Source organism: Dipodomys merriami, unplaced genomic scaffold, assembly GCF_024711535.1.
Source record: "Dipodomys merriami isolate MVZ:Mamm:240054 unplaced genomic scaffold, mDipMer1.0.p SCAF_51, whole genome shotgun sequence".
Lineage (NCBI taxonomy): Eukaryota > Metazoa > Chordata > Mammalia > Rodentia > Heteromyidae > Dipodomys > Dipodomys merriami.
Window position 1 is genome coordinate 2,566,072 of NW_027206080.1, and position 22,819 is coordinate 2,588,890.

A 22,819-nucleotide genomic window follows, 5' to 3' on the forward strand; every position below is an offset into this window, starting at 1 on the left:
GGGGTCTGGGACTGGCCTGAGCTGCTTCCCGCGGGACTGAGCCTCGTCCCGCTCGGCACGGGAGGATCGCAAGGGCTACGCCGGGCTCTCCGTGGATGGCGGGGCTCCCTCCTCGTCCAGCGTTCTTAGAGGATGAAAGCTAGCGGAGAACCGACGAGGATGCCAGGCGGAGCCCCGGCCATGCGCGGGCACGGGGAAAGGCGCCTGTTCCGAGTGCGCAGTACTGCTTAGACCGCTAGGGTCAGTGGCACGAGGAGTGCGCATGCTCTATGTGCGCAGTACCTGACTCCATCGTTAGAGGGGGCAGTGGCGCGAGAAGAAATGTGCATGCTCCTTGTGTGGAGCTCCTGCTACACCCCCCACTGGAAGCAGGGACGCATGCGTTTTGCGTGCCTCGCGCTTCGCCCAAGCCGCCGCCGCGTGTCTCTAAGCGCGAGGCACCATGGGAGATGTGGTTTTCGGCAATACGTTTCCTGGGTGCGCCCCCTGGCTGGGCTCAACGCGGGACTCCAGCTCCCGGCCGGCCGAAGACCTAGGCGGGGCCTGGAGCTGAGAGGCTGGACGGGAAGGAGCGCCGGGAGGGCGGGCCTTCGGGTGGGCGGGGTCTCGGCCTCGGCCTCAGGGCCGCAGAGCCACCGTCGCCGGCGTTCTCCAGCTTAGGGAGCTGAGGCAGCTGAGGCGCTGGCCGGATCCGCGGACGGCTCTGGCCACCAGCGCGGCTGCGTGGTCGCGCGGGCGGCGGCGGCGCCGCGGGGCCGGGCTCGGCGCCCGCAGCCCCCCTCGCTCTGGGCGGGGACGCAGCGCAGCCCGGAGAGCGGCGGGGGCGCAAGGGGGAGCCGGCGGGGGCGGCCAATGCGAAACTGGCTGGTGCTTCTGTGCCCGTGCGTGCTCGGGGCCGCGCTGCACCTCTGGCTGCGGCTGCGCTCCCCGCCGCCCGCCCGTGCCTCCGGGGCCGGCCCGGCAGGTGAGGCCCGTGGCGTGGGGCGGCGGGGAGGCCGCGGGGTCGCGGGGGACGGAGCCCCGGAGCCTTCCAGGCAGGAGCTCGGGTGCGAGCGGGCGAAGGGGCTCGCTTCTCCTCCGCGTGTGGCCGGGTCGCTTGGGGGTCTCGCGGCGCCCGCCCGCCCGGGCCGGGTGCGGGGCTGGGCGGGTCCGGGGCAGCGTCCCCGAGGGGGGGGGGCGTCGGGTAGCCGCTCGCCGAGCCGGAACCCCGGGTCGCACCGCGCGGACACTTGGCCGCGTGGCTCCTGGCCTTTGTTGTGCCGTCCCGCGGCGCGGCCCTCGCCGCCCGGCCCGCCGTCCCGGAGCGCTGCTGGCCGGGGACCGCCGGCCGTCTGGTCCCCAGCGGGGCCGGCCCGGGGACCAGGGAACCTCAGGATGGGGTGACCCCGCTCGGCTCCCCTACGTTTCTAAAACTGGGCTTGGACTTGGTTTTGTGAACACGTCGGGGTCTCGGTGACCGGGCAGACCAAGGACCGTGCTCAGACCGTGGCCTTTTGCCTGTCGGTGGGCATTCTCCGGATTTTATAAACTCGATGAGAAATCGGTGCGCACACATAGAACGTGCTTGGTCTCGTCCGCCAGCGTCGTGCTTGAAGGCGCCTGTTCTTTGTGTGTGAGTAATCCTGCTGGAATCTACTTGCGGAGCAAACTTCAGGAAGAGTTATGACCTCAGTACGAACGGTCTTGGGGCAGAGGACAAAACAAAAAAGCGCGGCCTCCAGCCTAAGGCTGCTAGGCAGTTTTACAAGTTAGACAGTTTTTTTCCCCCTTTTTCCCTGTTTTTTTAGTATGTGGACCTGGCTAGATTTAAGGAGACGAGAAGATTGCAGAAGGGTATATGGGTGAGAAGATCAATGTTATTTTTGGAAGTTCACTTTGATCTTGAATACTGAGTAGCTGTTCAGATAATAGGTTGCTTAAATCAAATAAAACACTCCGAACATCCCTTCCCCTCTTTTTGGCACTTTTTACAACTAAAAACAAGCATTGTGATTGCAGAAATTTCCAGAGGGCTGTCGTCATGTTCAAAGCATTTGGACACTTACACTTTGATCCTCTGTGTCTAAGCTGGAGAGAGAAAAATCCAAGATTTTGCAAACTGCTTGAATTAACATTTTTTTGGGGGAGTGGGGGGTTCTGGTTGTGGGGCCTGAACTCTGGGCCTGGGCGCTGTCCCTCAGCTCTTCAGCTCAAAGCTAGCGCTCTACCACTTGAGCCACAACACCACTTCCGGCTTTTATCTTTTTGCTTATGTGGTGCTGAGGAATCGAACCCAGGGCCTCATGCATGCAAGGCAAGCAAGCGCTCTACCACTGAGCCACCTTCCCAGCCCTTGAATTAATATTTCTAAGATTCACCTTTACTCCGCCTCCCTCTGTCCCTTTTCAGTCCCTCTAAATCAAAGCTGTTTTTTGAGAGAGGTTTACCCTCCCTGAATATTAGAGATCTACAGACTGGCAGTGGATTCAGCAAACATCTGTGAGCTTTCTCTGGTTCTGCTCCTCTTGCAGGTGTGGATTAAAGTAGTAATAAGATAAAGTGGATGCACATGCACTTACCATTTAGAAAAGAAGATGGTGGTTGGCATATGGCAAAGAAATATAAAGCCACTTGTCAAGGAGAGTGGTAGGTTTCTCCTTTAAGCAGGGATCAGAGGAATGACTGAGTCATGTTAGTACCAGGATTAGTAACCTTACCAATTTAGGGGCATACCTTAAAACAGCTGAAACCAGTGGGGAAAGCAGCCAGTAAGGAGAAAGAGCTTGTGAGATCCAGACCGTCTTGGAGACAAGAGTAGAGAATGGAGGAACAGCCCTTGTAGATAGAGCACAGTGTACTGGTTTGGGGTAATGCCTTACCAGTAGTAGTTATTTTGTTGGTTGTCGGGCTTGAATTCTGGGTCTGGGCGCTGTCCCTCAGCTCTTCAGCTTAAGGTGAGCACTCTACCACTTGAGCCACAGCACCACTTACGGTTTTCTGGTGGTTCATTGGAGATAAGTGTCTCATGGACTTTCCTGCCTGGGCTGGCTTTGAACCAGGATCCTCAGATCTTAGCCTTCTGAGAAGCTAGGATTTACAGGCATGAGCCACCAGTGCCTGGCCCGCCAGGAGTTATTTTAACAATACAGAAAAGTGATGTATGCAAAAAAAGGCTTCTCTGTGTAGAGTGTTTGAAAAGGAAGCCAAAGTTTACAAGTAAAACCATTTCCACTCAGCATTTCTTGGAGCACTTGGTGATACACAGACAAACTGAGCTTGCATTGCAATTTTTCCTGATACTGATTCTTCCAAGATGACCCCTAGATTCTGTATGCTGGTCTTGTACTTTATTTTCCCAGTTTACAAGATTATCTTTTTGTATGATTATTGTGAAGATACGGGTAATAAAACACCCAGAACAGTGCCTGGTTCATACAAAATCCTCTAGGAATCGTAGAGAGAAGTAATGGTGTGGCAGCCGCTGATGCCTGTGCCAGTGTGGTAGTTGGCAGTATCACTGTGATTGTGTACTGTCCTCATCAGTGGAACCATGGTGGGCTTCTGTGTTTACCTCAGAGTCTGCTGTTTGTGATTGAGGCTATCCAAGAGCACGTGGGAGTGAAGTTTGACGACTTCTTGGGCTTATTTTAATTATCAGCTTTGAAGTCAACATCCCTTAGGCTTTTTTTCTTTTTGGTGCCAGTCCTGGTGCTTTAACTGTACCTAAGCATTTTTGCTACCAGCTGAGCCATAGCTCCACTTCCAGCTTTTTAGTGGTTAGAGATGAGTGAGTCTCACAGGCCTTGCTGCCTGGGCTGGCTTTGAACCATGATCCTCAGATCTCATCCTCCTGAGTAGTTAATTACAGGCATGAGCCACTGACACCCAGTTCCCATAGACTTTAATGTACTCTTAGCATCTGTGTCTCATTGAAGGACATAGTTGTTCCTGTCAGGATGTTTGCATGGGGTTGAGTTATTCCTGACACTGAAGTTCTTACTAGCAGCTGTGCTTGTGCTGTCCAGCTCAAGTAAGGAGATGCTTGGAAACAGGAAGAGTGTGAGTGAACTTTCCCCAAAATCATCTACCTTTGTGCTTTGATGACACCAGGATCTAAATTTTTTTTCTTTGAGAGGTGAAACAAGATCTGTGTAGAAAATTTTTTAAAAAGAATAATTCACTGTGCTTTCAGACTGTTTTCTTAAGTGCATATATAGAATGTTTTAGAAAAATGCTTTAACCTTTTGAAAATGTTACTGAAGTATCATTCACATTCTTTTCACACATGTACCTATGCACTTTGTATTTTCACAAGCTGAACACCCACAGCTGGCAGCACTAAAAGTTTAAGAAAGTACTAGCATTCCAGAGGAAGCTCCTTTTTGTTCTCCTGAGTTATAGATCCCTGCAGGATGTCCTTATAACCTGCTTACCTTAATACAATGTAGAATAATACTTAAGGATATGTTGACAATATAATTTTCATTTTTGCCGAACACTATCACAGACACACCTTCATTTAAGGGACTAGCTAAAACCAGTCATTTCTCTGTGCATTTCTGAAGCATATGGTTTTTCAGTGTGTTGAACTGAGCTCTCAGAGTGTGTCAGTGATTACTGCTTTGGAGCAAATTCTTTGACATAGAATTGCTGGACTTAACTTCTACCATGCTAAGGTGTTTGATGTATATTATATGACCAGTGTGCCCTATGGAGGACTGCAAAAATTCACTTGTATCAGCAGGGAAGGGGAGGGTTCCCTTTCCTCAGAATCACTGGCAGTGTTTCCCTAAGGTAACTGACATTTGGTTCCTAACACTTAAGACATTTGCCAGTTTAAATGCAGGGCAAAACTGGCATGTTCAAGCTTGATTTCTAATGAAAAAGGTATTTTCATAAGTTGTTGACTACCTTTTGTGAGTTACATTTGAATCCTTTTGTCTGGTGTTTGTTCTTTAGATTTGTTTTGTTTGCTTCCTTTCTCTGTTTCTAGACCTACAATCAAAGTACCCTGTGTTTGGATCATATAGCAGAGATCTTAGCTGGTAAGAGGAGCTGGAAACTTGAGCAGTAGTCTTTTTTTTTTTTTTTTTTGAGCAGTAGTCTTATAAGCACCCACATGGGACTTTATACTGTGTAAGACATTCTGGGCGATTGGTCAGACTGGCTTATGTTGAGGATACCTGGTAGGAGAAACCTGCCTTTCCAAGTGTGATTTCAGAACATCTGCAAGTAGAAGTACTCTGTAAGGCCAAAATCTGCCATGTTATCCTTGCTGGAAAGAGGAGCAGCTGCAAGTAAAGCAGATGAGCAGTAACGGCTTACACACGGACGGTTAGGAGCAGGGGAGTCAAACAAGATCAAAAAGCAGGACATCCAGTACCTGCCTAGCAAATGTGTGGCCCTGAGATCAACCCCCAGTGTACAAGCATAAGCCTCAGGATTTTCATTTGTGTGTGACTGTCTTTATGTAATTATCAATTTTTAGAAAAATCGTGTTCAGCAGTAGGGTGGAAGAGTTAGAAACAGTTGAAGTGTTCTTGTACTGTCAGGTATTTGAAGTAAAGCAGCAGCTGGAATTCATGCTGAGAAAAGGGTAGATTGGGGAATTTCTCTGGAGATTTGAGTCATCAAGAAAAGGTTAAATTAGGTTCCATGTACTCTGTTCTAAAAAATTTGCTTTGACTAGCATCAGAAGTAAGTTGCTAACTATTCAGCGCTCAGGGGAACATTCTTGAAAATGGTTTTGTATGGCAGCCTTGTGTTGATGGCTTCAGGTAAATGAGGCATGTGGATTAAATGTGGTTTTTGCCCTTTCACAGCTTCTGGTCTTCTGAGAAAACATTCTGAAATAGATGAAATAGAGCATCTAAAGCCTTTTTCTATCAGTTTTTTGTTTAAGAAACTGAGGCACACAGGATTTATTTAAGTGACCCCCTTTGAGGTAGTACAGCATGTGAGCCATCCATGAGAGCTGAACCAGAACTGGGGCACCCTCCTGTGACTGGACAGCTGTTGAAGTTTTTCTGTAGAAGGGACCTACAGTTGTCTGTTTTACAAAAGCATTTCAAAGCTATTCCAATTGAGCCACATTTACACCTAGTGTTGGCAGTAGGCACAGCTTTAATTGTACTGTCATAAATCTGAGAAAATGTGTTTCTGGGCCATGAATTAGGAAACTTAATGTATGAGCCAGCATCTTCACTAATCTGTTTATCACTGATTCCCAAAGATCAGAATCTAAACTCCACTAACCCACAATGAGTTTATAGCTGCAAACATGTCTGTTATCTGTTGTTTGTGTATGTTATTATGGAAGGTAAAGTTTTCATACAAAAATTCCTGCTATGCTATAATTGTTTTACTGTAATTTCTTTAAAGTAGTCCTGATAGGATCTGCCCCCTGGTTTTTGTTTTAATTGTGCTTTTGAAAGTTATCACTATGTTCTTGTTATATTTTAGACTAAATATCTATATCCTTTTACATCTAAGAACGTTACACTTAATGTAGTAAGGATGTCTCAATAATTCTTGAAAACGGGGCTGGGAAGGTAGCTCAGTGGTAGAGTGCTTGCCTTTCATGCATGAGGCCCTGGATTCAATTCCCCAGCACTACATAAGCAAAAAGAATAAAAGCCGAAAGTGGCGCTGTGGCTCAAGTGATAGAGCGCTAGCCTTGAGTTGAAGAGCTGAGAGACAGTGCCCAGGCCCAGAATTCAGGCCCCACAACCGGACCCCCCACACCCCAAAAATAATAATTCTTGAAAACATTTTGAATCATTTCCCACCATTAGAGAAAGATGAGACGGAGATGCCTCTCATCAGAGCCACATGTAAATGTAAAGCTTGACTTTAAAACTAGTGTTGAAAAGTGAGGGAAGGATACCTTCTCTCCTTTCCAAGGGCAAGTTTTAAGCATGAAAATATAATCCTGCCCATTAGACATTCCAACAGTTTTTTTTAAAAAAGAGCTATTTCCATGGCATGCTCAGTGATTTTTTTTAAAAACTAAAAATGTTGCTTCCTTTTCATTCTCCAGAATATTTAGTATGAAATAAAAGTCTTATTGTCTGACAAAAATAAGGACTCACTGATTTCAGCAGTGGAAGCCCTTCAGATTCATCTCTCCAATTTGTTTACTAGATTGATGTTGGTTTGGCTTTGCAAAGCACTTTTTTTTTCCTGTAGTTATTTTTCAGTTGGGTCTTACCTTTCTTGCCTCGCTGCCCTGGGCTGTTTACGCTATTTTATCCTTGGGATGGCAGCTTTTATTTCATTGTGATGGGGTCTCACTAGCTTTTTTTGTCGAGACCATCTTTGAATCTTGGTTTTCCCAGTCTCCACTTTCTAAGTAGCTAGCATTACAAGTATGAACCACCATGCCTGGCTTAAAACATTTTTTGTTTTGGTGTCTTTATTTTTGTTGTCTGAGGTTTTTGTTTTCGTTTTTGGTAGTACCAGGGATTTTCTTAGCTGGTTTTCTCAGGTTCTCTTAGCTGGTTTATTGTCAGCTTTTTACTTGAGGCTGGCATTTCACCACTTGAGCCATGCCCCACTTCCAGCTTTTTGGTGGTTATAAGACTCTTAGATTTTTCTACTCAGGCTGGCTCTGAACAAAGATTCTTACATCTCAACCTTTTGAGTTAACTAGTATGAGCATGAGCCAATAGTTTTGGCCCAGATAAAGCATTTTATTTTCTTAATTTTTTTTTTTTTGGTCCAGCCATGGGGCCTGAACTCTGGGCCTAGGCGCTGTCCTTCAGCTCAAGGCTAGCACTCTACCACCTGAGCCACAGTACCACTTCCATTTTTTTCTTTTTTGCTTATGTGGTGCTGAGGAATTGAATCCAGGGCCTCGAGCATGCAAGGCAAGCGCTCTACCACTGAGCCACCTTCCCAGCCCTATTTTCTTTTTTTTTTTTTTTTTATTGTAAAGATACTATACAGAGGGTTACAGTTACATGAGTGAGGTAATGAGTACACTTCCACTTCCTCTTGAACATTGTTACCCCCTCCATTGTTTTCCCCCTACCATCCCCTCCCTCCCTCCCTTCCCCAAGGTTCTTTTTTTTTTTTTTTTGATTGTGATTAAGTGATTACTTAATTTCCGGAAATTCACAGTATTGTGGAATAATGATGCTCATTTAAAGTCACAAGTTCATTCTAACTTTCCTGGAGCAAATTGTCTATCACAGTCTGTAATATATAACGGTGCTCATATGTTATATACCATATATGTGATCAGCAGCATGGGGATATTTAGTAGTGGTTCAACCAGATGAGTGGGAGTTCTTTGTTTCTTAAGTCCTGTTAGTTTTGTCATATCACCTAACATTTTGGATTCATCATCCACTTATCAGGGAGACCATGTACTGTTTGTCTCTTCGTTCTTGGCTTACCTCGCTCAACATGATTCCTTCTAGCTCCATCCATTTCCCTGCAAATGCCATTATTTTGTCATTTCTAATGGCTGCATAGTATTCCATTGTGTATAGATACCACAATTTTTGGATCCATTCATCTGTGGTGGGGCATCTGGGTTGATTCCATATCCTAGCTATTGTGAACAGTGCTGCAATAAACATGGAGGTGCACGTGTCCTTGTATATTGGTTCCTGTTGTTCAGGGTAGATGCCTAGAAGTGGTATGACTGGGTCGTAAGGGAGGTCAATCTTTAGCTTTCTAAGGACCCTCCAGACTGCTTTCCAAAGTGGTTGTATGAGTGTACATTCCCACCAGCAGTGTAATAGCGTTCCTCGTTCTCCACATCCCCTCCAGCATTTGTCGTTGGCTGATTTGTGGATGTGGGACATTCTGACTGGGGTAAGGTGGTATCTCAGGGTTGTCTTTATTTGCATTTCCTTCACCACCAGCCAGCCCTATTTTCTTAATTATTATGTTGTGCCACACATGGGGCTTTAACTCAGGGCCTGGAACTTTTATGCTGAAGTCTAGTGCCGTGCCACATGTGCCACAGCTTCATTTCTGGCTTTTTGGTGGTTAATTGGAGATGAGTCTCACAAACTTTCCTGACTGGGCTGGCTTTGAACTCTGATCCTCAGATCTCAGCTTCCTGCGTAGCTAGGATTACAGACATAAGTAGGAAAGGTTTCTGTTGTTTTAGTTTTTAAAGTATATCTTTGACCTGTATTTCATCTGCATTTTCTACAAATGTAGACATATTTGTAATACATGTTGTTACATATTGAGACATGACTTTTACTGTTTCTTATTTGTAGATCAGTTGGCCTTAGTTCCTCAGTGGAAATCCAATTACTATGAGTTGATAGTTGGTGTGTTGTCAGCTCGCCATAACCACGAACTTCGAAATGTGATAAGAAACACCTGGTTGAAGCATTTGATACAACATCCAGTGTTGAGTCAACGGTAAGTTTTCTGAATTATTTCCCTTGCCTGCATTGAGAGTTCAGAAACAAAATTCTTATTTTGAAGACCAGATGTTAATTTAGATATATGTGATTGCTGCTCCTGGGAGAAAATGCTGTGTCCTTTTGCTGTATTTTAGACACATAGTGATGAAGTGGTTTGTTTTTGCTTTGACATACCATAGTAGAAAGTTTCCAATCCAGAATACTTTTCACCAGCTTTCTAGAGATGAGGTTCACTGTTTTGGTTTTGTGGCATTTTGGGTTGTGTGAGCTACCATGGTGCACTTGGCCAGTCTTTCCTGGCCCCTCTAGAATTGCTGGGCGTCTCTGCTGTTGCTCAGGAGCCCAGGGCCTGTGTGTGTGCTCAGAGTGGCGATCAGCCTCTGAGGCTGGAGTGGGGCTGGCGAGGGAAAAGCTGGGGAGCAGGACTTGCTGTTACCTCCAATGTGGGTGTGATGGGCACAGCAGCCGCCCAGGATGTTTAAGCAGCGCTTTATAGGGGAGCAGCAGTGGTGGGTCAAAGTTGTGAATTTCTTGTCACTGGAAGTGACAAGTGTATATAGATGTCCTGTTGTGCTCCCCCCACCTTTCATCCCTGTTTCAGACAGGCTTCCTTAGTGCATGATTGTGTTGGTAACAGAGCGGTTCCTCAGCAAGTGAAGGCCTCAGAACCACCAGTGCTGCCAGAACTGGCACCCCTGAACGCATTCCAATCTCAGAAAATGAGCAAGCCAGCCGCCCAGACCAGAAACCCTGGTGCTGTACTGGCTGCTCTTGCTTTCCCCCATCTACCAGCATATCTTCTCAATGCTGCAAGTAAAGTTTGAGAGTTGACTTGACTCTGGTCTGCTTCTAGATGGCCTAAGCATTTGGTAGGAGCCACCTGTGCATCTGTACTTGTTTTAATGCAGAATTGTATGAGCGGCACACACTAGTCAGTTTGGGGGCCATGTGTTTCTCCTCCTTGGAAGAACACAGACTGGAAGAACACAGGCAGAGACTTATCCTCATGGGTCTTTGGGTCTCAGGGTAAAGCTCTGAAGTGAGCACAGGTGCAGATCATTAACAGGTGCTAACATCAGCCCTCTCTCAGTGTGCTTGTGAAGTTCATAATTGGTGCTCGTGGCTGTGAGGTGCCTGTGGAAGACAGGGAGGACCCCTACTCCTGCCGACTGCTCAACATCACACACCCAGGTAGGCCGTCCTCTTCTGAAGACTGCCACCCCGTAAAACTTAAGTTTTGTAGTACCAAGCCTGTTAAAAAACGTTTGGGCTGCACTGCCAGACTCCTTGTCAAAAACAAAAAAATCATCGCCCAAGCTTCTGCAAAAGCAAAAAGTAAAAAATTAGTTTTTGTTCCTTAGGATTAAAAGATTGGGCTGCGCACTTATGGTTTATGCCTTGTGTTCACTTTACTAGCCTACATTAGTGAAGTACAAGATAGTATTTGTTCCATAGTGAAACCCATTCTTAAAACATCCTTAAGTTTTGAATCAGGAAATTGAGGCATTTGGCCTTTCTGAAGATGCCTCATCGGGGCTGTCTGAGGACCGAGTTGTCAGCGTGAGCTTCCGCGTTCTGTACCCCATTGTGATCACCAGTCTTGGCGTGTTCTATGATGCAAGCGATGTGGGTTTTCAGAGGAACGTCACAGTCAAGCTCTATCAGGCAGAGCAGGAGGTAGGCACTCATTGCTTTGTGCATGGTTTATTTCCCTTTTAAGAAACATAATCTTTTTTTTTTTTTTTCTCTTCCAGTCCTGGGGCTTGAACTCAAGGCCTGGGCACTGTCCCTGAGCTTCTTTTGCTCAAGGCTAGCACTCTACCACTTGAGCCACAGCACCACTTCTGGCTTTTTCTGTGTATGTGGTACTGAGGAATTGAACCCAGGGCTTCATGCATGCTAATCAAGCACTTTACCACTAAGCCACCTTCCCAGTCTGCCATAACTTTATCTTGTGATGTATCTACCAAGTGGAAGATTATAGAATTGTCTCCGGTTGGCAGACTCTTTCTTCCCTTATTGATTGAATGTAATGGTGAAAAATTTATTCTAATGACTGATTGGGGAAAAACTCCTATGAATATATACACACACTCACACACACATATATATACACACACACACATACATACATAAATCAAAGAGGAAAGTTAGACTAGGTTAGAAATTTCCAACGTAAAATTTCCTTAAGCCTCAGAAATTTCAAAAGTTGGTTATGGAGCCAGGTACAGTAACACAAACCTGTGATCACAAGCTGCTTGGGAAACCTGAGGCAGGAGGTAGTGAGTTCAAGGCCAGCTGGGCTACATATCAAGGCCCCATCCCAAATAAAACAGAGGTTGGTAATGGTTAATGCTTTGGGACTGTTAAGGTGATTGGTCTTTTCTAGCTCTAAAAAGCTGTTATGTAAGGCCAGCAGCTATTTCAGCTCTTCTCTATAAAAAGGGGGTGGGGGAATACAATTCTAGAACAATTTAGATTACCCTGCACCAGAGGTTCATGCCTGTAATACTAGCTAATCATGAGGCTAAGACCTGGACTATTTGGTTTGAAGCTAGCCTGAGCAGAAAAAGTCGGTGAGACTCCATTGTTAGTTAACCAGCAAAAGGCTGGATTGGATACATGGGCTCCAATGGTTACTATTCCCTGCTTTGTTTCTTATGTATTTTCTCCTGAGAGTTCTTGTTAAGGGGGGGGGGGGGTCATGAGTGCTTTGCTGTAGAGATCTGTGATCTTTTGGTTTATTTCTACCCCTTTGGAGGTATCGACCCTACAGTGTATTAATTTAATGCTCTCACTTCCCTTAGCACTTGCCATGTCTAGGTTTTCTTTTTTAGATTTTCAGATTATGTGATTTATGTTCAGTATTTGAGAACTTTATGGAAGTTTTAATAATTTAAAAACCATGATTGCATTAGAGATCCTGAAAGTTACAGAAACCACAGTAGAGCAGTGTAAGTGGAGTCCATTCTGGGTTTTCCTGACTCAGTTGTATGCCCCCCTGTATAATGTGGGCTGTCTCCTTGTTCAGGAGGCGCTTTTTGTTGCTCGCTTTAGTCCTCCGAGCTGTGGAGTTCAGGTGAACAAGCTGTGGTATAAACCTGTGGAGCAGTTCATCTTACCGGAGGTAAGTAAGCGTGGGTGCAGCAAGGCTTGCTATGGTCCTTTGCAGGGGTGGATGTGCTTTTAGAGCTGGGTGCTTGGTGCCTTACTGTGCCTAGGCAGTTCCAGATGGTAGAGGACGGGATCAAATGTGCATGCCTGAGAGAACTTGCTGATGCCTCTGAGATTTTAAACCAGGTTTTATTTTGTCTGTCGTGGGACTTGAACTCAGGGTCTGGGCGCTATTCCTGTGCTCTTTCACTTCGAACTACTCTTCCACTTCTGGTTTTATGGTGGTGAATTGGAGATAAGAGTCTCTTGGACCAGGCTGGTTTTGAACCATGATCCTCAGATCTTAGCCTCCCGAGTATCTAGGATTACAGATGTGGGCCATTAGCACCTGACTAAAACCAGGTTTTGAAAGCATTGCCTGTTACCCTGGTTTATTTAGTGGAGTGGAGAACTGTGTAACTATTTTAGTGGCAAAGGTTAGTACTGAATACTGACTCAAACAAGCCAGACACAGATCATTTAGGTAAATCAAATACTTGTATCTAAATAATTTTTTTAAAAACTCATTACACCCAAGGTAATGGCAGACACAGGTCACAATTTCAAGTAAAACTTCCCTATACGGTAGAGTAGGCACTGTGGATGATGCCTTTTTTCATAGAATCCTCTAGGTCTACTCTTTGGTTTGTGCTGGAGACCACCTCATCTGCCAGGTGCTCTGGTATCCTGGAGTTAAGTGTGGTCTGCCCTGTGGTGGTGGAGAATGCCAGAAGCCCCTACCTGTGCGGTCTCTAGGCTAGTGGAATACCTCCCTGAGCTCAGCTACAGTGAACCTGGGGTTCACTTTAGACCAGCTGGGAAGATGTGCAAGCTAGACCTCTAGTCTCCTGGGGCACTGTTCCCCTTTGCAGCAACAGAGTTTACCTGTTATAATAACCTGAAGGCCTTTGGAATTAAGAGGAAACTACTTAGGCTGATTCTGCTCATGTCAATGGGATCTCTCACTTGTATATGAACTCCATTTAAAAACACCTAAAAGGGGCCAGAGGAGAGCTCAGCTATAGAATGCATGCATAGAATGCACAGTGTCTCCTGCTTAATCATCAGAACATCCAACAAAATCTTAGAGCAAATAGAACACACTGGAAGAAGCTAAAGGAAAACAGTATTATTTTAGTAATACCGTAACTCAGATATGATCACATTTTACATTTTGGCTTTTATGTATATACTGTTGCTAAGATTCCACCATTCATCCTCTTATACAATCTCTCTTTAACATAGCATGAACACTTCTGTAAAATATACTTCATTATTTTGTAATGGCTGTTTAGAATTATTGCATGGAAATACTGTAATTTGCCTAACTATAGTTTGATGTCGGTGTATTTCTAACCATCAGTGTTAACGAGAAATTCTAATGAATATCACTACATTCTTGTTTTGTGTGGTAACTGGTTATGCTCTTTGGATGAATTGTTGTACCAAAGATAAAACATGTTTCTGAGGTGTGTGATTCCTTCTTGGAAGGCATTATGGGTTTGTTTTCACAAAAGCCTTGGGCTGACTGACCTGCAGAGTTAAGGTGGGGAGAAGAGGGTGTGCAATGGTGAGTTTGAGTCCTTCTCTTCCACAAAGGACTGTGACCTTGCTCGAGGCACTTCCTTTGCTGTGTGTGTCCTCTGTGGCATGGAGGACTGCACTGGCTGCTGTTGAGGGCTGAGCTATTTCACATAAGTTGACATGCTTAGAACTTGCTCCACATGGCAAGCATTCAGTAAGTGCTGCCATGCCTGGCTAGCTTGGGGGTCTTGTTCAGTGAGAGCAGTGTTTCCTCTCCAGGGTTGTGTAGACAAGTGAGTGTGTTGAGCAGTGTCTGATACACCCTGTTCTTACAGCTGTGAGGCCCTGCAGGCATTGGGTGGGCAGAAGACAGGAATGATACCCACTATCCTGAAGGACACAGGGCAGGCAGGAATGATTAGCTGCCTGAGAGCGAGAAGCCTTATGAGGAAGGAGTCATGTGGAGTGAGGCTAAGAGAAGAAAATAAACTTTAATGTTACAGTTAACCACAAGTTTATTTGTTGCTGGTTCTCAGGACCTTGTGCACTTACCAGTCTTGCTTTCTCTGTTGGCTCTCTGTTACCCAAGCTACTCCTTGAGCCCTCACGTCATATTTTGATCAGACTTAGAAGAAAAATTTTATTGGTCCATAAGAAATTATTATCACCTGTTGTTAGGGGCTCATGCCTGTAATTACAGTTCAAAGCTAGCCTGGGCAGGAAAGTGTGTGACAATTAACTACCAGAAAACTGGAAGTGGCATGTTGGCTCGAAATGGTAGAGCACCAGCCTTGAGCAAAAAGAGCTCAGGAAGGAACAGGGTCCAGGTCCTGAGTTCAAGCCCAATTTACAAAAAAAAAAAGCACTAGTTTGCTAAAATGTCCTTGTTCATAGGAGTTGCATGATGTCTGCTCTTTTCAAACCTCTGGAGAATGGGAACGTGTATGTGGAGGATGTGGGTCATTGGCAAGGTGCTTTGGAGTTTGACTTCAACTGTTGTGTGGGTTTGAAGGTTTTCAGAATAAAAGTCAGGTTAGCGAAGTGGAGTGTTCCTTCCTTGCTGGTGTTGCGGATGGTGTGCATGGCTTGACTATTGTGGGTGCAAGTCCCAGGTCTAACTAACAATTTAGGTCAGGTTTCTCTTACAGTATTTAGTTTTCATAGTCCCCTAATAGTACAGATGAAACCTGAAATTGATCTCAGTAAAAAGCAGATGACTTTCAGCCGAATCACTAGACATTGGTGGTGTTATGGACATACACTTACTTTATGAAAATTTTCTTCAGATGTAATCATTTTGTGAATCCACAAGAAGTTATTAATATTTACAGATACAAATGTACTTATTTTAGCTACTCTGTTCATTTGGATGAGCAAGTAGAAATTTTGGACAGCTGGCTCAGCCTGTAATCCTAGCTACTCAGGAGATTGAGATCTAAGGATCATGGTTCAAAGCCAACCTGGACAGGAAAGTCTGTAAGACTCTTTTTTTTTTTTTTTTGGGTCCAGTCATGGGGCCTGAACTCTGGGCCTGGGCGATGTCCCTCAGCTCTTAAGCTCAAGGCTAGCGCTCTACCACTTGAGCCACAAGCGCCACTTCTGGCTTTTTTCTTTTTGCTTATGTGGTGCTGAGGAATCGAACCCAGGGCCTCGAGCATGCAAGGCAAGCGCTCTACCACTGAGCCACCTTCCCAGCCAAAGTCTATAAGACTCTTTAATAACCACAAAACCAGAAGTAGTACTGTAGCTCAAGTGGTAGAGTGAGCAAAAGAGCTCAGGGACAGACCCCAGGTCCTGAGTGCACGTTCCAGGACTGGCAAAATGAAAATGTTTTGGACAGAAGAATTAATATCTTGCATTGTTTGGTGTGTGATAGCTCATTTTCCAACCTCTACCACACTGTTGATTTTTCCTTATGGATTTACTGCTGTGCAGGACTTTGAACTCAGGACCTTGTGCTTAATAGATATGCATTTTTTTTCTGAGTTCATCTTGATAAATATTATTTTATGTGGTCAGAAGCACATAGATGCTGCACCTTTGTGTTCCTCTCCTAAAAGTATCCTCCTTTGGTCTCACTGCAAGTGAATGCCTAGAGTCCTATATGATTTATCATGTCCCAGTATATTTTAGATCTAGCTTCTGCATATAAGAGAAAATGTGCCATTTGTCTCTCTGAGCTTGGCTTACCTCACTTAATATAATTTTTCTAGGTCCATTCATTTTCCCTGCAAATGGCATAGTATTCTTTCTAATGGAGGAGTAAAATTCCATTGTGTGTAGGTACCACGTTTTTTTGATCCACTCATCTATTGTAGGACATCTGGGCTGTTTCCATGACTTGGCTGTTGTGACTAGTGCAGCAGTGAACATGGGTGTGCAGGTGTCTTTCTGGCCTCCTGGCTTGTGAGGTTCAGGGTAGAAGTCCACGAGTGGTATGGCTGGGTCGTAGGGAAGGTCTACTTATGACTTTTGGAGAGCGAGACAATTCATCGAGGCACAGTGAAAGGTGATCAAAAGAAGTTAATTTACACTGTTTATACCAGAAAGGGGTCCTGAGACTACCTTGTCCGGGGCTAGATACCATGGATTGCCCTGGACTCTCACGGTTCGCTTCTATGTGTGCAAGGATGCACACACAAAGAATAGTAGGAGTGACGTCGAGCTGTGGTGTGTGAAACCTATTTTCTCTTAAATCCTAACCTAAACGCTTACTAAAGCCTAAATGGCAAGAGTAAAGAAACTAACCACTATTCTTCTTTCCTCAAAAGAGTTTTGAAGGTACAATTGTGTGGGAGAGCCAAGACCTCCATGGCCTTGTATCAAGAAACCTTCACCAAGTGATGGTGAATGATGGAGGGGGCGTCCTTCGAGTCCTCACGGTGAGCCACCCTTTCATTACATGTGCCTTCTTTGTCTCTGAAACACGCAAGTGTTGAGAACTCTGTGACCCTGCCCCAGGCATCACCAGACCATGGTGCCTCTGCTTTTAACGAGATGCCACGAGGTGAGGTGGAGCCTCACCTGTTGTCCATGATCCTGTAATACCAGCAGTAGGGTCAGGTTGGCATTCTTTACAAGCACTAGCTCAGCAGCACTCAGAGTACTTGCTTCTTACCTCGAGAGCAAAGTGCCAGTTGATAAAAATACTTATGGCTCACGCCTGTAATCCTAGCTACTCAGGCAGCTGAGATCTGAGGATTGAGGTTCAAAGCCCACCTGCAGCAAAATCTCCAATTAAACACCAAAAAAGCCTAAAGAGAAGCTCTGGCTCAAGTGGTACAGTGCTGGCCTGGAGCCTGAAAGCTCAGGGACAGTGCCAGGCCCTACATTCAGGCCCATGGGTGATCAGTAGGGTCCACTGGAACTATTTAGGGCAGACCATTGATTTACTTTTACTTTACCTTTACTATGCATGGCCACCTAATTTTTTTTAACTGATATGTTACTTTAAAAAATGATTAGGGCTGGGAAGGTGGCTCAGTGGTAGAGCACTTGCCTTGCATGCCTGAGGCCCTGGGTTCGGTTCCTCAGCACCACATAAGCAAAAAGAAAAAAAGCCAGAAGTGGCACTGTGGCTCAAGTGGTAGAGCGCTAGCCTTGAGCTGAAGAGCTGAGGGACAGCGCCCAGGCCCAGATTTCAGGCCCCACGTCCAGACCCAAAAAAAAACAAAAAACAAAATAAAAAATGATTAATTTTATTTTTATTTATGTGGTACCAAGGGTTTGAACCCAGGGCCTTATGCATGCTAGGCAAGCATTCTACCACTAAGCTACATTCCTAGTCCTGCACTTAACTTTTAAATGTGTCAACATCTGTTTGAATCAACAATTTTCAATCTCTTAAAAATGCAAGGTGGTGGCAGGCGCTGGTGGCTCACACCTGTAAACGTACCTTCTCAGGAAGCTGAGATCTGAGGGCCAACCTTTGAAGGCAGCCCAGCCAGAAAAGTTCCCATGAGACCCTTACCTCCAATTAACCACTCAAAAGAACTGGAAGTGATGCTGTGGCTCAAGTGGTAGAGCACTAGCCTTTAGCACAAAGAGGCTCAGGGACAGTGCCCTGGTTGAGTTCAAGTCCCACAACTGACAAAAACAACAAAAAACCCAACCAGGCTGGTAATAATTACCTTGAGTTTACTATTTTCTGAAGATGATGGATTGGAATGTGAGGTGAACTGGTGTGTACTACTTTGGTGCTAAGCATAGAATATAAGCCTCACTAAGCTGGGTCCTGTACCCCAGGTTTGAGTGAGCTGATCTGTGTAACAGGTCTGCTGAAGGGCTGTGTTGGGCTCCTGACCTGGGTGTATTTACTGCAATCTTCTCTGGAGTCAGCTTTCCAAGTTTAACACACACTGTACTTCCTCTCAGGCTGCGGAGGGTGCTCTGCCTCCTGAATTCCTAGAAGGTGTGGAGGGAGTCGCAGGTGGCTTTATCTATACCATTCAGGGTAAGTTGGCTACTCAAAAAGCATTCTGAACCTCATATACCTACTCTGACTTTATCCTTTCACATAAAAGATTGTTTTGTCATCTAAAAAATAGTTTGGCTGTGTGCTGGTTGCTCATGTCTGTAATCCTAGCTACTCAGGAGGCTGAGCTGTAAGGATCCTGGTTCAAAGCCAGTGGGGGCAGGAAAGTCTGTGAGACTCTTTTTCTCCAACTAACTACCAGAAAACTGGAAGTGGTGATGTGCTCAAAGTGGTAGAGTGCTAGCCTCTAGCAAGAGTTCAGGGACAATGCCCAGATCCAGACTTTAAGCCCAGGACCAACAAAAAAAATTGGGGCTGGAGATGTGGCTCCACTGTTAGAGCACTTACCTAGCCCTGAGTTAAAACCCAGTACTGCCAAAATAATAATAAATAATTGAAAACTAGAAAAATAGCTTTGCTGGACATTAGTATATTCCCATAATCCTAGCCCTTGGGACACTGATGCAGGAGGAACATAAATTGTAGGCCAACCTGAATTATATAAGACCTTTGTCTCTAGAAACAAACAAAAAGCTGTTGGGGCTTGAACTCAGGGCCTTGTGCTCTTTATCTTAGCTCAGCTTTTTTTCAGTCACAGTTGGCACTTTACCACATGATCCTCCACTTCCAGGTTTCTGCTAATTAACTGAAGAGTCTCACATATTTTTCTGCCCGGGCTGACTTTTTCAATCCTAAAATCTTGGCCTCTTGAGTACCTAAGGTTATCTGTATGAGCCATCACAGTCCAACCAGATTAATTTTTTTTGTCAATTATGGGGTTTGATCTCTGGGCTGAACTCTGGCACTATTCCTGAGCCCTTCAGCTTTCAGCTCAAGGCTAGCACTCTACCACTTTGAGCTACAGCACCATTTCTGGTTTTCTGGTGGTTTATTGGAGATAAGAGTCTCTTGGACTTTCCTGCCTGAGCTGGCTTTGAACTGTGATCCTCAGATCTCAGCCTCCTGAGTTGCTAGGATTACAGGTGTGAGCCACCAGCGCCCAGCTTAGATTAATTTTTTTTAACTGCTGTATTCTATTTTGTAAATACTAAATTGGGTACTTTTCTATCAGTGGTTCCAACTTTTTTTCACTATTATAAACAAAGCTGCAATGAATATTCTTGTGCCTTTGTAGAATAATTTCACTAAGCTTGTTATCTACAAGTATGCTTATCTGAGGCATGATGCTTCCCTTCCTCATTCTTAACAAGTGTACAGCTATTAGTGTTCTGTGGGAAAAGAAGTTTTGGTTATGTTTTGGTTATGTTTTAAGTGGGTCTCAGGTTGGCAAGGGTGTTTTTTATTAATATGTTTTTTATTGTGAAAATACCGTACAGAGGGGTTACAATTACATGAGCAAGGTAATGAGTATCTTTCTTATCAAGCATTGTTGCCTTCTTTGTTTCCCCTTACCATCCCTGCCCTCTCATCTGGCACTCCCCCAGGGTACCACCCCCCGCCCCCTGGAAAGGGTGTTCTTCTCCAGCTTACACTTTCCTTTCAGAAGGTGATGCACTGTTACGCAGCCTTCACTCTCGGCCTCAGAGACTGAAGGAGCACATGAGGCGCCTCCGAGAGGAAGATGCCTTACTGCAGGAGGAGAGTAGCATCTATGACGACATCGTCTTTGTGGATGTTGTTGACACTTACCGAAACGTTCCTGCAAAACTACTGAACTTCTACCGATGGTGGGTTGTGAAACAGTTCAACATCATCAAACCCTTGACCTTTCAAAAGTCAGAACTTAGACTGCCATACCTTAGCTCCTGTATATGCCTTAAGTTATTAGGAATAGGTTTAATGGGACTCTTGCCATTCCTTGATCTGTGAAGCATACACATGGATAACATGGCTAGATGTTCCTAGCTGTCCCTCCCCTCACTCCTAATACTGGAGTTTGAACTCAGGGCCTCACATTGGCTGGGCAGCCCACCACTTAGCTACTTTGTCAGCCCCTTGGGCGGCTGGCTATTCCTAAATAGGGGCTTAGTTTATGTCTGGGCCGACCTAGACTGCAGTCCTCTTGTTTGTGCTTCCTCTGTAGCTTGAGATGACAGGCAGGCCCCACCCACCCTAGGCAGGATGAAGTCCAGTGAACTTTTTTTTTGCCTCTGACCATAAACTGGTTCTTCTCAACTTCCACCTTCCAAGTAGCTAGGATTATAGGCTTGAGCCACTGTGGTTCTTCTCAACTTCCACCTTCCAAGTAGCTAGGATTATAGGCTTGAGCCACTGTGCTGCGCTATAACTCTTAATTAAAAAAAAAAAAATTGGCTCAGAGGCAGTTCTGGGATTTGCAGTCTTTCTTACATCACACTTGGTAAACAGGCACCATACTGTGGAGCCATGCCATGTTTTTTAGTGGTTACTTGTAGGGTGGGGGCTTACTTCCTGCCCAGACACACACCAGTGTGTGTAGCTTTCCTTAGGGGAGAGAGTCTTGTAGATGTTTTTTGCCTGGACTGGTGTGTAGATCTCCCGATCTCCACCCCAACTAGCTGGGATTTTTTTTGTTGTTGTTGGTCGTGGGGCTTGAACTCTGGGCCTGGGCACTGTCCCCTGAACTCTTCAGCTCAAGGTGAGTGCTCTACCACTTGAACCACAGTGCCACTTCTGGTTTTCTGATGGTTTATTGGAGATGAGTTTCTTGGACTTTCCTGCCCAAGCTGGCTTTGAACTTTGATCCTCAGATCTCAGCCTCCTGAGTAGCTAGGATTACAGGTGTGAGCCACCAGCAAGCAGCTAGGATTCTATCATTCTCAAGATGGTATGAATGTGCCTGTGTGCCAGCACTTTAGGTGGGAGTGAAAGGGATGACATCTGCCGTGATGGGGTGGGGAGGAGCATGGCTGTCAAGAGCCAAGGTTCTGAGGTCAAATAAATTTGGCAGCCTGCTTGTGAAGCGTGATTCACTCCTTGATGTGTTACTCTTCAGTACTCTTTCCATTATCCTTTAAAGCTAGCCGGTCTTATGCTACATTGTCAATGGCCCTCCCCGGCCATCAACAAGCTCTCCTTCTTGGTGTTAGGAGACACTGCCACACGTATGGGTAGCCCTGTGAGGCTCTGAATTAGTGTGATGATGCGCTGCTGGTCACCAGCAGGGCTGCACTGACCTGTGCATCCTCCTGCCAACAGGACCGTGGAGACTACCAGCTTTGCCTTGCTGCTGAAGACGGATGACGACTGTTACATAGACTTAGAAGCCGTGTTTAACAGAATTGCCCAGAAGAATCTGGAGGGGCCAAATGTTTGGTGGGGAAAGTAAGTGAAACACATAGTCTTCTTTTTTAAGCAAATGTGGTTAAGGTATGAGATTCCCTGTGAGAGTCCTGGCCTGCTCTCCTCTCTTTCTCAGGGAATGTTTTCAATGAAAAGCCTCAGGTTGATGGAATGAAGGAAACAGAAAGCTGTAACTTTGATCCCCACACCCTAAAAGTAAATTGTACCTGGAAGCTGCCCTGAGGTCTGAGTGCTGGGCTGCTTTGAGAGCCCCAAGCAGGATTAGTGCTTTTGTGGGTCTTGGTTTCAGTATACAGTAAAATAGAGTGGGCTTTGTTACTTTGTTTTGAAACTAAGATGGCTTACCATACTTACCCTTTATATAAAATGCTACCAGGTAAATTCTTCCTCTTTAATCTTTTTTTCTCTTTTCCCCTCCCCTGCAAATGTATTCCTTTGTAGTGGTAACAGGAGTGAAGTCTAATCTGGCAGGATGCACAACCAACACAAACAACTGTTGAAATCTCAGTTTCAGGTTGAACTGGGCAGTGGACCGGACAGGGAAGTGGCAGGAGCTGGAGTACCCCAGCCCCGCCTACCCCGCCTTTGCATGCGGCTCAGGGTATGTGATCTCCAGGGACATCGTGGACTGGCTGGCTGGCAACTCAGGGAGGCTGAAGACTTACCAGGTAATAGAGGGCTTCTTCAAAGTCACCCCTTAAAGGTACAGGCACACCCATGTCAGCCCATCTATTCCTAAGCCAGATCTGAAACTGTTTGCTGTCTTCAGCCTGTATTTTGACTGTATTTTACAAGTGTATTCCATGGAGAAATGCTTTGTTGCCGATTATGGTAGAGAGCAGCTCTTCCTAGTTCCATAGATTTTGAACTGTGAGCTGGTGAGGGGAGGGGCTGTGTGAATCTTTGTCAGCAGTCACTAGCATTTACTTATATAGTAGTGACCAGTTTGGCCCTTCATGTTGGAATAACAGCACATGTAGAAAGATAGTTCATTTGGGAGTGGGTCTAGCTTTGTTTATAAATAATGTTAAGATTCTGCATTTAAACAATGTGG

The 22,819-nt window shown here is 45.4% G+C and overlaps 1 protein-coding gene across 8 annotated transcripts in view; it reads left to right on the forward strand.

The window, feature by feature from the left end:
- The first annotated feature begins 630 nt into the window (after positions 1–630).
- The window catches only part of B3galnt2 (beta-1,3-N-acetylgalactosaminyltransferase 2), a 49,990-nt gene continuing 27,801 nt past the window's right edge, over positions 631–22,819 (forward strand). For 4 of the 8 annotated variants that reach the window (XM_069998101.1, XM_069998102.1, XM_069998104.1 and 1 more), the window contains exons 1-10: positions 634–964; positions 9,219–9,366; positions 10,462–10,562; positions 10,855–11,048; positions 12,403–12,498; positions 16,820–16,930; positions 18,423–18,501; positions 20,027–20,210; positions 21,661–21,786; positions 22,274–22,433. In XM_069998101.1, the coding sequence (XP_069854202.1) occupies positions 853–964; positions 9,219–9,366; positions 10,462–10,562; positions 10,855–11,048; positions 12,403–12,498; positions 16,820–16,930; positions 18,423–18,501; positions 20,027–20,210; positions 21,661–21,786; positions 22,274–22,433 (1,311 nt within the window). In that variant the 5' untranslated portion in view covers positions 634–852. Of the gene's footprint in view, positions 965–9,218; positions 9,367–10,461; positions 10,563–10,854; positions 11,049–12,402; positions 12,499–16,819; positions 16,931–18,422; positions 18,502–20,026; positions 20,211–21,660; positions 21,787–22,273; positions 22,434–22,819 lie in introns of all 8 variants that reach the window. The other 4 variants (XM_069998097.1, XM_069998100.1, XM_069998099.1 and 1 more) reach the window with 3 other exon arrangements.